This window comes from Solanum stenotomum, unplaced genomic scaffold, assembly GCF_019186545.1.
Source record: "Solanum stenotomum isolate F172 unplaced genomic scaffold, ASM1918654v1 scaffold11069, whole genome shotgun sequence".
Classification (NCBI taxonomy): domain Eukaryota; kingdom Viridiplantae; phylum Streptophyta; class Magnoliopsida; order Solanales; family Solanaceae; genus Solanum; species Solanum stenotomum.
This window is the reverse complement of record NW_026021380.1, coordinates 247,634-263,490: the sequence shown is the minus strand read 5'-3', so window position 1 is coordinate 263,490 and position 15,857 is coordinate 247,634. Positions and strand designations below refer to the sequence as shown.

General features: G+C 32.6%; 2 protein-coding genes and 1 pseudogene across 3 annotated transcripts in view; all 3 read right to left on the bottom strand.

The window, feature by feature from the left end:
* LOC125849832 (uncharacterized) overlaps positions 1-8,637 on the bottom strand; it is an 18,425-nt gene extending 9,788 nt beyond the window's left edge. Inside the window, exons 1-3 of one of the 2 annotated variants that reach the window (XM_049529799.1) lie at positions 8,523-8,637; positions 7,791-7,999; positions 895-1,190 (exon numbers count right to left, since the gene is read on the bottom strand). In XM_049529799.1, coding sequence (XP_049385756.1) covers positions 895-1,189 — 295 coding nt within the window. In that variant the 5' untranslated portion in view covers position 1,190; positions 7,791-7,999; positions 8,523-8,637. Of the gene's footprint in view, positions 1-894; positions 1,191-5,402; positions 5,519-7,790; positions 8,000-8,522 lie in introns of those variants that run through there. The other variant, XM_049529800.1, reaches the window with a different exon arrangement.
* On the bottom strand, positions 5,389-6,357 carry LOC125849815 (protein AGENET DOMAIN (AGD)-CONTAINING P1-like; annotated as a pseudogene).
* Positions 8,638-13,058: 4,421 nt separating the features above from the next.
* LOC125849825 (uncharacterized) lies at positions 13,059-14,132 on the bottom strand. The gene has a single exon (XM_049529792.1). It carries the CDS (start codon positions 14,031-14,033, stop codon positions 13,200-13,202), a length of 834 nt encoding a protein of 277 aa, XP_049385749.1. The 5' UTR covers positions 14,034-14,132; the 3' UTR covers positions 13,059-13,199.
* Between the last annotated feature and the right edge of the window lie 1,725 nt (positions 14,133-15,857).

Here is a 15,857-nt window from a genome sequence, read left to right as displayed (position 1 = left end):
CCCCCCCCCCCCCCTTGCCCACCCTCCATTGTTCTACATAAGTTATGTGTTTCAACTATTAAACGGAACAGTTGAAGTCCGAATCACATAGTAATTTAGGCTTTAGGACTGAATGACTCAAAATATTATACTAAACCATAAACTTGTGCCTGCACGTTTACAAGTACAACAACACACAGGAGACTGTGGTTAGAACAAGGAACACAAAGTATACTTTCCTTGCACAAACAAAGCATTCTGAAGTAAAAACTTAGGAGGAGAAGTTCTCATTTATTCTTCAAACAAGAATTATCCATTTCTGTGATACAAAGAACTACCATATCAGTACACCACTCTAGGTAAAATCCAGATGCACAACTAAATTGAAAATTCAGTTTGTGCCTGGAAAACTGAAATCGGGAACAAAAATCACAAAATAAAAATGGAACTGGCAATAACTTTTCACTATCTCCCACTGCTCTATCCCCAAAAAAACCCATGGGAGGGAGGCTTCTTTATGGAAACAATAATCACGACATAATTTAGTTTCTTTCCTGTCAAAGCGTAAGATTCTTTCATCTACAAACTCATCAAAAAGGGATTTTCATCTTCAAATTAGATTAGCAAAGCACTGTAGCAAATGAATAGTTCACAAAAAGTGAGACTGATATCAACCCATCAACTTGATAAAGTTTGGTCATTTGCAGAACTTGAATATAGTTGCTTTTAGACATGATCACAAGACATCTGCCATCTCTAGATTGATCGGGTGTAGCCAGCAGCCAATATTCTATGATCAACTTCTTTAGGAAATGCTAAATACTAGAAATGAGAGAATTTGATGTACATGTATGTCAATAAATACTGCAAATCACATGTAACTGAAATCTTAGACTGCAACATGACTATACATACTTGAAATAGGTGGTGATTGGTGATGCTTTGAAATCAAAAATGTCAGCCATTCCACTACGCCTTTTCTTGTACGCCACTTTGTGTCAGAATTTATGGTACTTGTATGCCCAAAAGCATCCAAATAATCCTCTGAGACAACATATAGCATGTTCCTTGAGCTTCCTTCAGTACCCACTACAGCAAGGATTAACTCCCCTGAGGTATCCTTCAAGTAGTAGTGCACAACACGACGGCCCTTCCCCTGAGAAACAATCTGCTCTTCCCACGAACTAAATACATGACTATCTGTATCCATCCTAATGCCACAGAGAAATAATTTGGATTAATCGAAAAATAGCCCAGTTCTTAAACACCCTCATCCAGAAACATAGAATCATTTTAGGCTAAAGAATCATGAGCAAACATAATCCTCCTAAGTTCTGTTACAATTTAGGACCCGATCAAACAAACATAAATGATTGGAACAAAAAACATCAGATACAAAGAACAGATTTTTCCAACAATTAGCTCCTAATGGTCATATAAAAATGAAAAAAATAGCATCAAACCACAACCCCAAAATGAAACACAGGCAGAATTGTGCTTATCCAAAGATAAACCAACCTTAATTCCAAAAAACTCTCAACAGCTAAGCTACTAAGAACAGATAATTTTTTTCAAGAATTACCAACCAAGGATCAAATTCACAATGAAAAACAACAATGAAGCCCAAACCCAAGTGAAAAATGAAATAGGGTTTGTTGATTTTCAAAGATTAATCATGTACAAGAATAAAAACACACAACATTGAACCAGCATTGAGAAGACATCAAGTGCTCACACATACAAGCAGCTAAAAAGAACCCAGAATTCAAGAAAAACAAGCTAAGCACGTGACTAGAACAAAAACACTTAAAAAAGAAATGGGTTTGCTGATTTCCAAAAAGATTAACCATGTACAAGAACAAAAATACAGAACATTGAACCAGCATTAAGCAGACATCAAGTGATCACACTTACATCAAATAGCTTAGGATTGGAAAAGAAAACAAGCAGCAAAAAAGAACCTGAAATTCAAGAAAAACAAGCTAAGCATGTAACTAGTACTGACTGACCTCAAAAATAGCAAAGGTTTGTTCCTTTATTGAGAAACTGAGCTTTAGAAAAAAGCCAGAGAATGCTGAGTTGGGTCTTTTGTCTACAAGCGGTGACAGTTAGGGAAAAGGATAGAGTAAAGAGTAAAAGAACAAGAAAAGAAGAAAGAGAATGGGGGAGAAAAAGCCAAATGCCATTGTTGCCAACACAAGCAAAAGGTTTGAGCTTTGGGTTTTTGTTTGAACTTCTTTGTGACATGTGGAAGCAACAAGAGGGGAGAAACACAAACTGAAGTTTTTTGAGTTTTAGCCTTTACACTAAACAAAATTAGTGTTACAACAGTATTAGTCACAAAAATGTATTCCAAAATTAAACTAAAAAGTCTGATCTTGAACCCGTTTCATGCTCATGTCAGGTTGGGGTAGTGCAGAAAAAATAACCCTGCGAAATTCTATTCAATTTATCGTAATCAATTAGTTAATATGTTGGTTATCTGTATTTTTAAACATGAAAAAATTCTTTGGCTTATCAAATTATGTGTAGAACCGTGAAAAAAATTCAACAAAAGACAAACAAATCACTATTCGTAATAGAAACTTCAATTTGTTCACAAAATTAATCATATTTTCTGATAAACAGCTCTAATCAGCAAGTTTTGAATTGATTGATTCAGAGTATTAATTATCAATCCAGCTATGAGGTCGTTCCACAGAACTAAGAAAAAACAGTGCATTACTCGAAGCAATCAGTATTAAAAACTAGACAAAGAATAATATGAAAAGGAGAAGGGGGTTTAACCACTTCTTTTCTTAGTAAATAAAAAGCTCGTGCTGTTTCTCTCTGAGAACATGAAAAAAGCAATCTGACAGCTTTAGTAATTGAAACCTAAAAAATGAGCGATCAAAACATAACCTAATAAGAATCAAGAGGTTCTAACATGATAATGGAAAAATTAGGCAACAATAATTCTCTGTACACTTAATTTGAAATACTAAATCTAAATGAAACCACAAAATAATTTGTTTTGAAATGCCTTGTGTGCAAATGCCAAAGAATGCATCCCAGACAACACATTCTTATTGCCACAAGGATGTATATCAGTTTCTCTCCCGAGACCACTTTTCAGTGCGAGAATTTCATTAGGTAGTTGGTAATCATCTAATTCACCACTATATTTGACATCGTGAATAATAAGGATCTTATAGTTGCCACTAGTTGAGTCACAAGGCAATCCCAAAATTCCTCCTGGAGAAATCGTAGATGTGGAAGTACTATTGATTCTCTTGAGGAGAGATTACATAGCAACAGGTTGGAATTCTCGAAATCCACATTATTATCACAAACCGTGATAATAGTCAAGCCATTGCAAAAACAATTGATTGCGCAAAACCCTGGTTTAGAGTTTGAAGGGCAATCAAGTTACTGTACATCATCAACCAGTTGAACCGACTACAAGACAACAATAGAATGAAAATATACAATCCTTGTAGCACTTCTGGGAAATAAGAAATTTTTGGGAATTTTGGTCATTCTTAGCATATTTGAGATGCTTCATCTTTTAAAGTAAGGCTCGAAGATCAATGATTTCCAAAGTCTTGTGACAAATTTGAAATGAAGAAGAGTCTGCACAGGTAATTTCCTGAATATATCAACAAGTATTTCCTATGGGAAGTGACAACCGTGACATAGAAAGGACAACAAAGAGTGATCATATTATTTGAATTAAATGTTGGAACAATTTATTCATCTTTTAATTATTTTTTAAAAAAAGTGGTAATAGATTTTCAAGAAAAAAGAGTTTGAAAAACGGGTGGGGCAACATTTTTGGAGAGTCAGAGTAACATAGCAAACACATACTCAGAGGAAACTTCATAAAGTTAAGACAATTATGCATAACCAATAAGAGAGTGTACAATACAAGAGCATGCCAATTTCTAAAACTTATACATATAGTATAACCAAAAGAGTGTGCTCAGATGGTAAGCACTCTCCACTTCCAACCCTGAGGTTGCGAGTTTGAGTCACGAAGGGAGCGAAAAGGTGGGAGCTCCTAGGGAGGGATAAAAAAAAAAGAATGTTGCTTATGGATCTATAAGATGTCTTTTCCAAACAACATGGCTGGCTGGGCATAAAGAAGTTAAGTACACAGGATGAAAGTTTACTTAAGAAATGGTTATGGAGATTTTGTTGTGAAGATATGGCACTATGGAGGAGATTCACTCACAAAAATATGGGCTTCAGAATAGCTGGATTACTGAGGAGGTGACTGGTACCTTTGGATGCTCTGTGTGGAAAACAATTAGAAGATTGTGGGTCTCTTTCACTAACAAACTGAAGTACAAAATTGGTTATGGGGAATAGACAAGTTTTTGGAATGAACTATGGATTGGGGAAGCGGATCTGAAGACTAAATTTCCAGACCTGTTCATCTTGAGCTCGCAACAGATGGATAAGGTGGCACAAGTATGGAGTCCTCAAGGGTGGAACTTGATTTTTAGGAGGGCACTAAATGATTGAGAAATCAACAGAGTAGCAGACTTGCTCCATACCCTAAATGCCTTTCCAGGGACAACTTTAGGCCCTGATTTGCCAATCTGGAAGCTGCATAGCAAGGGGATGACAACAAAATGGCCATGGAAACTGGTTTGGAAAGTTAAAATACCACATAAAGTCTCATGCTTCATCTGGTTGTTGATCAAGAGAGCCTATTTAACCCACAAAGTACTACAGAGAAGAGATATCCAAATTTGCTCAAGGTGTTTTATGTGTGAGCAAGAGGCAGAGACAAATAGTCATTTATTCATGCATTGCAAAACAGCTGCAAATCTATGGAACATGTTCTTCTGTATATTTGGGATAAGCTGGGTAATGCCAAGGACCTCATTCGATATGCTGAAAAGTTGGGAAGGAGTGAGGAGAAGAGGATCACAAGAAGATTGATGGAGAAGTATTCCTGCAAATGTTTGGTGGACATTATGGAACAAAAGAAACGAAAGAAGCCATGATGGGAAAGCTAGCAGCCTTCAGAAGATCAAGATGAAGAGTGCAAGTTTTTTGTAATTTTGGTGTAAACAAGATATAGTGAGGGAGATAGATAGCTTAGTTGAGTTCATAGGACAATTGTAAAGTTTCTATCTAGACTTTGGTCTGAAGTATACCCTCTAGGGTTGTAAATCCCACCCTGTCAGCTTTTACCTGATGGGCTTTTTGGTGCGAATATACAGTTACCATTATCAAAAAAAGATTTATTTTCCATGTTATGCAGTCAAAGACCTATACATTTACAAAAGGCAAATCAAGCACCGTTGAAAGTTACTTACAAGTCAAAATTTACCCACAGTGCCAAAAGGATTTCACCATTATCGAAATGAACTAACGACTGCTAGACGCCAGTATTATAACTTGTAGAATTGTCTGAAATCAGTTCTTGTTACCTGCAATTAAATCAATACACCGTCGCTTTTTCAGTTTAAGGACATCAGTATCTTGCTTCTCCGCTGAGTGTTTACAAGTTGACGCCATTTTGTTGTCTTCAGGTGACACAAGCTTGAAAGCCATCTGCTTTTTGCAGTTGTCAGGTTCTTTGATACTGCACTTGGATACATCATTTAAACTAGAGCTTATGAACGACTTTATATCTATCTTCCCCTTAACTTCAACCCATTTGTCATCGACCCAGACTCTTGAAGTCCTCACGTTCTTCCTTTGAATCTCCAATAATATGTTCTCGCCTGTTATTGAGATAAAAAAACACCTTGGTGCATCAGGCATGTCCAACATTAATCATTAAAAATCCAAGACAACAAATTAGCCAGAAACTAGGACTACTGTTTAAAACTGTTTCCACTGCTGAGTTAGAAAGTCAATTTATGACAATGCTGAGCTTAGACATATGAGTTCAAGTAAGAATTTAAAATAATTAGAGACTCCAATTTGCATCCATTGGCTGAGTTATACTTATGCGAATTTGCTATGCATCAACCGATAAGCAAGAATTCTCCTTTAATTTCTATTAGAACTTTTTAGTTTTTGGGGACTGTTATTTCTTACCAGGGAAGTAAACCTGAAGATGACCACTTTCACTGACATCAAATCCAGCAACAACACCTTCCCACCACCCGTCAGACCACCAAGCATCAACTGCAGCTCCTAGTTCAAAAGAATAGTCAGAAGAACCCTCCTGAGGCTGGGCCGAACTGTGAGGCGTCTAGTGCATCTCATGCCCAATTTATCAGAGACTGCAACTTTGTAGGAAGGAATCCATTCCTATAAATCAAGCAAATGTGATGAGAAAACAGGGTGATGGGAGAACGGACCAGTCAATATATGTAAGCAGATCATAAGTTATAGTCACACGGGACAAACTTCAAAGAAGAGAATTTCAACCATGTTCTAGATGCTTTTTGTGCAGAGCTGCTAGGGAAAATAAAAGCCACTTATTCATTCATTGTGTTGTTACCGGGAAATTATGGCAATTATTCTTGAACATGGTAGGAATCAGATGCTCGATGCCAGCAACAAGTGTTTATTTACTGAAATGCTGGAATCTGACAGGACAGTTAGTCAGAAAAAATGGTGCAAACGTGTCCCTACTTGTTATGGGGGACTATTTGGAAGTAGAGGAACTGTGGAGCTTTTGAAGACAAATATGATTTTGTGCAGAAAATAAAGATGAATTGTATATTTTTGTTTCATTTTTGGTATAAAGAAAGCTATGTTGAGGAGGCTGAATCACTAGTTGATATGTTAAGATCCTTATGAAGAAGTAGCCTAAGCTTGGTTGGATTTTGTAAAGTCTTTTTGCACTGTTATAGTGCAACTTTAATATATACTGGTAACTAATGCTAAGACGTCATGAGATTGGTCATAACTATTGTTCTATACTAAGTTGTTATGTGCTTCAACAATTAAATGGAACAGTTGAAGTTTGAATCACATAGTAATTTAGGCTTAGGATTGACCGACTCATAACGTTCGAATCAGCCAAAGAAAAAGGCCTCATTCTCAAAAAATATTATACTAAACCACAAACTTGTGCGTTGCACATTTTTCAAGTACAACAAAATACATGCGACTGTGGTCAGAACAAGAAACACAAAGTATACTTTCCTTGCAAAAACAAAGCATCCTGAAGTAATTACTTAGGAGGATAAGTTCCCATTTATTCTTCAAACAAGGATTATCCATCTCCGAGATTCAAAGAACGACCATCAGTACACCACTCGGCACTCTAGTTTAAATCCAGATGCACAACTGAATTCAGCTTGTGCTGGGAAAACTGACGTGAGGAACAAAAATCACAAAATTAAAATGGAACTGGAAATAACTTTTCACCATCTCCACTGCTCCCTCCCCAAAAAATCCACGGGGGAGGCTCCTTTATAGAAAGAATAATCGCAACATAACTTAGTTTCTTTCCTTTCAAAGCATAAGATCTTTCATCTACAAACTCATCAAAAAAGGATTTTTCATCTTCAAATTAGATAAGCAAAGTACAGTAGCTGATGAATAGTTCACAAAAAGTGAGACTGATATTAACCTATCAAATTGATAAAGTTTGGACATTCACAGTACTTGAACATTGTTGCTTTTAGACATGATCATAAGACATCTGTCATCTCTAGATTGATCGGGTGTGACCAGTAGCCAATAATCTATGATCAACTTCTTTGGGAAATGCTAAATACTAGAAATGAGAGCATTTGATGTACATGTACGCCAATAAATATTGCAAATCTCATGTAACTAAAATCGTTATACATACTTGAAATAGATGGTGATCAATGATGCTTTGAAATCATATACGCCAGCCATTCCACTACCTCTTTTCTTGCACGCCACTTTGTGTCGGAATTCATGGTACTTATGTGCCCAAAAGCATCCAAATAATCCTCTGAGACAACACATAGCATGTGGCTTGAACTTACTCCCCTGAGGTATCCTCAAGTAGTAGTGCACAACACGACGGCCCTTCTCCTGAGAAACAACGTGATCTTCCCACAAACTAAATACATGAATATCTGTATCCATCCTGATGCCACAGAGAAACAATTATTTTAGGCTAAAGATTCATGAGCAAACATAATCCTCCTAAGTTCTGTTACAATTTAGGACCCGAACCGAAATGATTGTAACTAAGAACATCAGACATAAAGATGACATTTTTCCAGCAATTAGCTGCTGATAACCATATAAACAATTCAAAAAACAGCATCAAACCACAATTCCAAGTGAAACACAGACAGAATTTTGCTTACTCCAAAGATAAACTAACCTTCAAGAAAATTCTCAGTACAACTCAGCTACAAAGAACATATTTTTTTCAAGAATCACCAACCAAGGACCAATAAATCCCAAACCCACGTGAAAAACAAAATGGGGTTTGCTGATTTTCAAAGATTAACCATGTCCAAGAACAAAAACACACAATATTGAACCAACATTGAACAGACACCAAGTGATCACACATAAAACAAATAGCTTAGGGTTGGAAAAGAAATAAGCAGCAAAAAAGAACCCGAAATTAAATAAAAACAAGCTAAGTATGTACTGACCTCAAAGTTTAGCCAAAGTTTGTTGCTTTATGGAGAAACAGAGCTTGAAAAGGCCTAAAGAGTATCCTTCTGGTTATGGCAGCCGAGGTCTTGCCTCTTTTATTTTGGGGCCACCTGTCAATTGATTTTGCCACTTTTATATAACATCACCTAAAAAATAAAAATCTATTTAGTTAAGGAGATAATTTACTTGGAAGTAAAAAAAATTTAAATCCAAAATTACACCAAGAAATTTTTCATAAATTGAGAGATATTTATGATGTATATTCACACATCAACATAATAGACATATATATATAAGTATAATATTTTAATTATATTTTGTTAGTGAATTAATTGTTTTTGACAAATAAAATTTTATATAGGCTTTCATTTTTACATGTTGAGTTTCAATTCAATTCTAGATCGAATTCAAACTTATGAGTTTGTCCCGTCTTTTATTAGTTATCTTTATAAAGAGAAAGTTAATTTCTGAATTTCCTTCATATCATATCGAAGTAATTTAGAAAAAAGAACAAAATTTGATTCAATTTATTTTAATTGATTAGTTAACATGTTGGTTGATCATATTCAGAAATATAGACAAAAATTTATTGACTTGTCAAATTATCTATCAAGTCACAAAAAAATTTAATAACATATAAAAACAATTTTCTATCCATAAAGTTTACAATATTTACTACCCATAAGCAAGAACTATCTGACCATAGTTGTTGGTGATAGCTTATCTTATAAAATAAAGATAAGGGTTTGTATAGATCTTATTCTTCTAAATCCAACTATGTATATCTAGTTGTAAGAAATGTTTGAGAAGTAGCGAAGTGGTAATGTTGAATGGACACCTGCTATTTTAATGGATAGATAAAGGGTGTGTTTGGTATGAAGGAAAACATCTTCCGGAAAATGTTTTCCAATTTTCTCANAACGAGTTTGAGATTGAGATATAGTTATAATAATGCATAAACCTATATCATAATATTGGATCCGTCCAATAATAAGACCTCACCAAAACAATGAGGGTGGACTTTAATTGGGCAAACTACATAAATCCCACTGGTTTAGGTCCTAATTACTAAGATTCCCGATAGTTTCAAATATTACTTCCTCTACCATATTTTCATACTTAGGATACATAAGATTAAATCTGGAGATACATGTATGAGATACATATTTTATTTGTTTGAATTAATAGGTTGTAACCAATTTCCTTAATTAGAGGAGTAATTAAGGATATATATGAATAATTAATTCTGAAAATTTAAATTAATCAAATCGCTTATCATAAGGCGGAAATCAAGGAGTGTATCTATAATTAATTAATTTCAATTTATTATTTCAAAATTATCCTTTGAAATAATAAATTCATTATATTATTAGTAATAAACAAAAGCATGTATATCTTGGTCATGTAATTTGATTAATTTCATTTAGTACTCTTAAAATAATAAATTCGTTAATTTGATGTATCTATTATCTATATATGATGTATCCAACAAACTAAATACTTAGATACATGAGTATTATACAAGTACATTCATATGTATCATAGAAGTATCTAGTATTAATTTCGTGTATTTGTTATATGTGTCAACTATTAATTTCATGTATCTATTTATATGATCTAGTTTTAATTTCACGTATCTAGTATTAATTTGATGTATCAAGTATCAATTTCATACATTATATTCAAAAACATGTATCTCGAATACATAGTAAGTATATACATGTGATTATGTGGATCTAAATATAAAATGCAACTGAAACACACAAATTTTAGGAACAAATCATGACCGCAAGATACATGTATCATTAAAAGTGAGATATGTGTATCCAACAGTATTAAAAATCGAGATACGTGCTATTAATTTGAATTAAAGGTGAGATACATGTATTCAACAATTTTAAAGAATCGTTCTTAAACTTAGATCTATTTTCGACCTATTTTATGAATGTTCATTCATTAAAATTTGAGAAACAACAAAAGCTAGCAAACAATGTAAAATCTAATTTGTAAAAGTTTATAAAATCAAACTTTAGAGCAATATGAACTCTACAACTCATATATATTTAATAGAAAATACATATACATTTAATAAATAAACAAAATACATAGAATAAGGAAAAGAACGGTAGATATATAGATGAAAGGAAGATACATAAGACATTTGGATACACAAACATCAAACATATGGAAGAATGACATGTGCATATGACATGTAGATACGCCTGGAATTCAAATATAAATTTTAAGATAATTATTCAATATCATATCTAATTTAACTTTTTAAAATATATGAAATAATTATTAAAAAATGGTATTAAGAGTAATATTTTTAAACTATAGATAATATATGTATATATGGTAGTTAAGTATGTCTAATTATGTAGTTTTTCCTATTTTTTACTCCATCCATTTCATATTACTTGACATTCATACTAAAAATAGTCATTTCAATTTGCTTGTTCAATTTATATAATCATTAGAATTATGTTATATTTTTCTCAATTTATCCGTATTATTAAATAGCTACATAAAATAGTAATAGTCAAATTTAGAGTTTCAAATTATCATTAATAAAGTTAATTTAGTAAAATTTACATTTAATTTTAAAAAAATCCACAAGCTTTACCTTCAATTATTTGGGCGTTTCTAGTAATTAAGCTCATACATTGTACTGAGTGTACGTTTTAAACATTTGGATACTGATTAGTTTTAACTTGATTATAACATTTGGATTATTATAGCTACATAAAGTAATTGTAATAGTCAAATTTAAAGTTTCAAAACATTATTAATAAAGTTAGTTTTGTAAAATAAACCTTTAATTAAATATTTCTTAAAGAATGTGTCAAGTCAACATGAGTCAAGTAATATAAAACAGAAGAAGTACTATCGAAACTTATAAAAACCCTTGAGATGCTAACGTTTAATTGGACCACTAATCATATTTTTGATTAACTTCCCACATAATATATCGGTTATACAAAAATTAAACCTCTCATGTATTTCATTAATTTCCCACATAATATTAACTCTTCACCTTCCTATCATAAATCCCTATAGCACTATATATATAATCCCACACGTCCTCCATAGTTTTTCTTATACAATTAATCACACAAATCCTACTATTTTTTTTTGCTAATTAACTACATGATGAATAGTACTCTCATGATCTTCAAAATTGTACTATTACTTACCCTAGTTTCATGGATTAATATTCTTCAAGCTCGACCTTTAACCACATTTAGTAGTACTGGTCATACTACTACACTTATGACACGTTTAAAATTACAAGATGAAGAAGAAGACTCATCGGAATGTTGGGATTCATTATTCGAGCTCCAAGCATGCACGGGGGAAATCGTGCTTTTCTTTGTTAATGGTGAAACCTATCTAGGTCAAAATTGTTGTGGTGCTATAAGAATTATTGAACGTCAATGTTGGCCATCTATGCTTAGTTCTCTTGGTTTTACTTCTGAAGAAGGTGATATTTTACATGGATATTGTGATGCTAGTGAGTCTCCTTCAACTCCTAATTTGGCTCCATAAGTAGATTAATTAATTTTAATGTTGCAAAAATAAAAAGGGTTTTTTAAAGTTGTTATGTAACACGAATATTATGGAAGAATATATTAAACTTTGACATATATGTTTGATGCTTTGAGTTTATAGTGCACAATTTCCTTATGATCTGGTCATGGTATAATTTATAGAGTAAAATTATTTAATCCCTCTCTCGTATGATCTGTGTCGTGTTTCTCTTTTACATTTTCTTTCGGATAACATTATTTAGAATGGGTATTTGACAAATTTATCCCCATTTATATTTTAAGAACAATTACTACTAAAAATAAAATGTATAAAAACAAGTTTGTGGTGAATTTATAAACTGATAAAGAAATATAGACAAACTATTTAAAAAAAATATCACGATAAATAATTTGAGATAGAAAAATACTTATTTTATGACAAGTTTATGTGGCGAATTGTCAAGTTGCCATAAAGGCTTAGAAAAAAATAAGATTGTTGAATTTTTTGATTTCAAAATACTCTGATTTTTGACCATTTGTGTGACTATAATAAATAAATTCATTAAAGCTTAAAAGGAAATTTAAAAATTAAAGTATTTTAATTATAGAAAGATGATTTATTTATTTTTATGAAAGAAACTAAAAAAGAAAGTATACCACATAAATTAAAACGATACCATACTACAATTTATCCAAATTTCAAACTCTTATCCGAGTTCTACATCCCTCCATTTCATTTTATGTTTCTTAACGTGATTATACACCGTAATTTTATTTATTTTTGAATTGTGTAACTTAAATGAAAAAAGTGTCATATAATGTATTAAAGTGTTTTTTTAAATTTTGTGATAATTGAAATTCTTATTTATTATTAATTAATAATAATTAATGCATAAAAAAGGATGGTGGAAAATTATATGAAACAACAAAAATGAAGTGAAAGAATAGAGTAATTTCTCATCTCCAAAATGGAAATTTACAGAACAATTATTTTCATTTTCATTGATATTTCACAATTTGTGAATATATTCACGTAAAAGAGAAAATACAATTTCTGACTATTTTCTATTTCTGTTCAATATTGAAATTCCTCGGAAAAAGACAATTTTACCCCAGAAGAAACTTGAGATTTACAGTAATGCCCTAGAAACCATCTTCTCCGCCGTTACGCCGGACACTGTAATTACTCTTCCAAATCCGGCGATACTGCAGTTTCCGATGCTTCCTCATAACTCTGGAAAAACCCCCATTCTTCACCGCCGACGCAGAATGCCGGCCAGATTTATGAGCGAAGGGCTCCACTTTCTCCGGCGCAAAAAACCCTCTTCCCATCTGGCTCAGAGTATCCTCGTACATGTTAAATCCAGTCAGAAGAATCCCATCTAACCCATGAACAACAAATCTCGACCCGACAAAAAGATTCGGATCCGAAACCCGAACCCCATCAATAGTGACGATATCGTCGTCGCCCCTGCTCGTTTCCACCAAAATACTGTAATGGGGAAGAAGGGTATCAAGGTATGGAGAAGTAAGGTTGCGGAGTTCAGTGATTGTGAGTCGGCGAGAAGGGATGACGTGGGATCGGAGTGCCGCCACGTAAGCATCAGCATCGGAAGCCATATCGAGAGTATACAGGAAATGATCTCTCGGTGCGAAGATAGTGAATGATCCCGCCGCCGCCGATGAAGAGTCGGCGAGTGTGGTGTGGCCGGTGAGAATTTGGAATTGGATATCGGAGGTGTCGATTGCGTTGCTAAAAAGAGGGTAACCGCTGTACCTTAAGACACTCAGAAGGCTGTCCAGTTCATATGGGGAAATGGAGTATTTCGTGCGGCCGGTGTTTTTCGCCTGTTTTCTGGAGTGGACGGCGGTGGAGACGATATCAACGGTGGCGGTGGTATTGGTGGCGGAATCGACGGCCGCGGTGGAGACGGCGGTAATGGAGAGGATGAGGAACAGAGTAAGGCGATTAGCCATCGGAAAACGGTTTTTCAGTTTTGGCGGTTTTTCAAAATTGGAATGAGAAATTGTAAAGTGTGGGAGTGTGTATTTGTAAACAATTTCTTGGGTGGATTGTGGCCGTCTGATTAGATTTAACAGAGTGGATTTAATGGTACATATATGTTTGCCAAAATTAAGCCGAGCATCTATCGAAAATAATGTTTTTATTTTTTGATGGGGATAATATTACGCTTTACTCTTTCAAGTCCCTAATCATAAAATTATACTGAGCATATTATTATTTTGTACATAAATATATTTTTTTAACTTGGTTTCAACCAACTTTCAACTTTGGGTGTGGACAAATAAATATTTAAACTTGTATAAAATTTAACAAGTAGAGACATGTATTCTATGTGGCATAATACATATGTAGGACACAAATTGTCATGTATGATGTCACATAAGACGAATATATATATATATCTATTTTGTTCAGTTTTGTACAAATTTAAATTTTTACTTGTGCACACCTAAAATTAGAGAGTATAAATATTATAAGGTCAAGTTATAAAATATATTTATATATTATACCTTAAAAAAAAATATAACTATAGAAATGGTGTTTATTCTAAAATGGAAAATAAGAAATTTTTTATGAACAATATTGAATACGTACATATTGTTTGTACTCATTTGATTTACTCCACTTGGTATTCATATTGCTTTCATTTAAACTGGTCTCAAATCAAATTTTTTTTTTTTTTAAAAAAAAAGTAATTTTAATATAATAGAGGTAAGTTACATATTAGACTGATTCATCAAAATAATTATATTCGCTAGTTAATTATATAAAAATTTTGTTCATAATTCCAAACTCTAATGCAACATACCATTAATTTAGAGATGATATTACTAGGAATAGTGTGTAAAAATGGAGAATAAACGATCAAAAATATATTTAAAATATTCTAAATTATTGAATTTTATATTTGACCTTTTAGATATATGAGTTTTCTAATTAAACTATTATCAAATGTTTTTCGAAACATACTTTAAATATTAGTCGTTCATTTTTTCAACCTAACAATGGTGCAAGTACAGAAAGTGAACAAGTTGAGATGTTATTCGATAAAATATATGGTGATAGTTCAGATAAAAACTTTATACACATAAAACTAAAAATACAAATAAAAATATATTAAATATATTTTTGACTATTGACTTAGAAAAAAAAAACAGATTTCAACTCTTGATAAACCATTTTCTTGAAGGTCTCTTTGAAAATGGATTGCTGGTGAACTCAAGTTCATAGCCCAAATTTTATGTGTCCCTTTGACTAGATTTATACATCAAATGATACCAATGAATTACATGTTTGACCAAATTCTGTGTCCCTTTGACTAGATTAAATATGTTTTGAAAATTTAAGTTGGACTATTATTAATTTATATAACTATTAAGTGATAAAGATAATATTGGGAGAAAAATATCTTTTAATTTGCTAAAATGAATATTAAAAAATAATAATTTATTTATAATAAACTCCAACTAAAATAGTATAGAGGGGATATACCTAAAATAAAAGTATATTTTTGGAAAAGAACTCAAAATAATTTTATTAGTAATTATTATGCTTTTACTAAATTTGTTTCGCTATCATAAGGTAAATGGGTAATAAGGGAATGCACATATGAGGAAATAACTTAATTAGTTGGGAAGAAATATACCAAAATTTAACATTATTTCTATATATGATTGGAAGCTGAAGAAGGAAATACCATAAAATTATTTCTATATATGTCATAGATACTTGAAGTAAATAACAAGGTAATAAACTTTATGTTTATTCCTATTTTG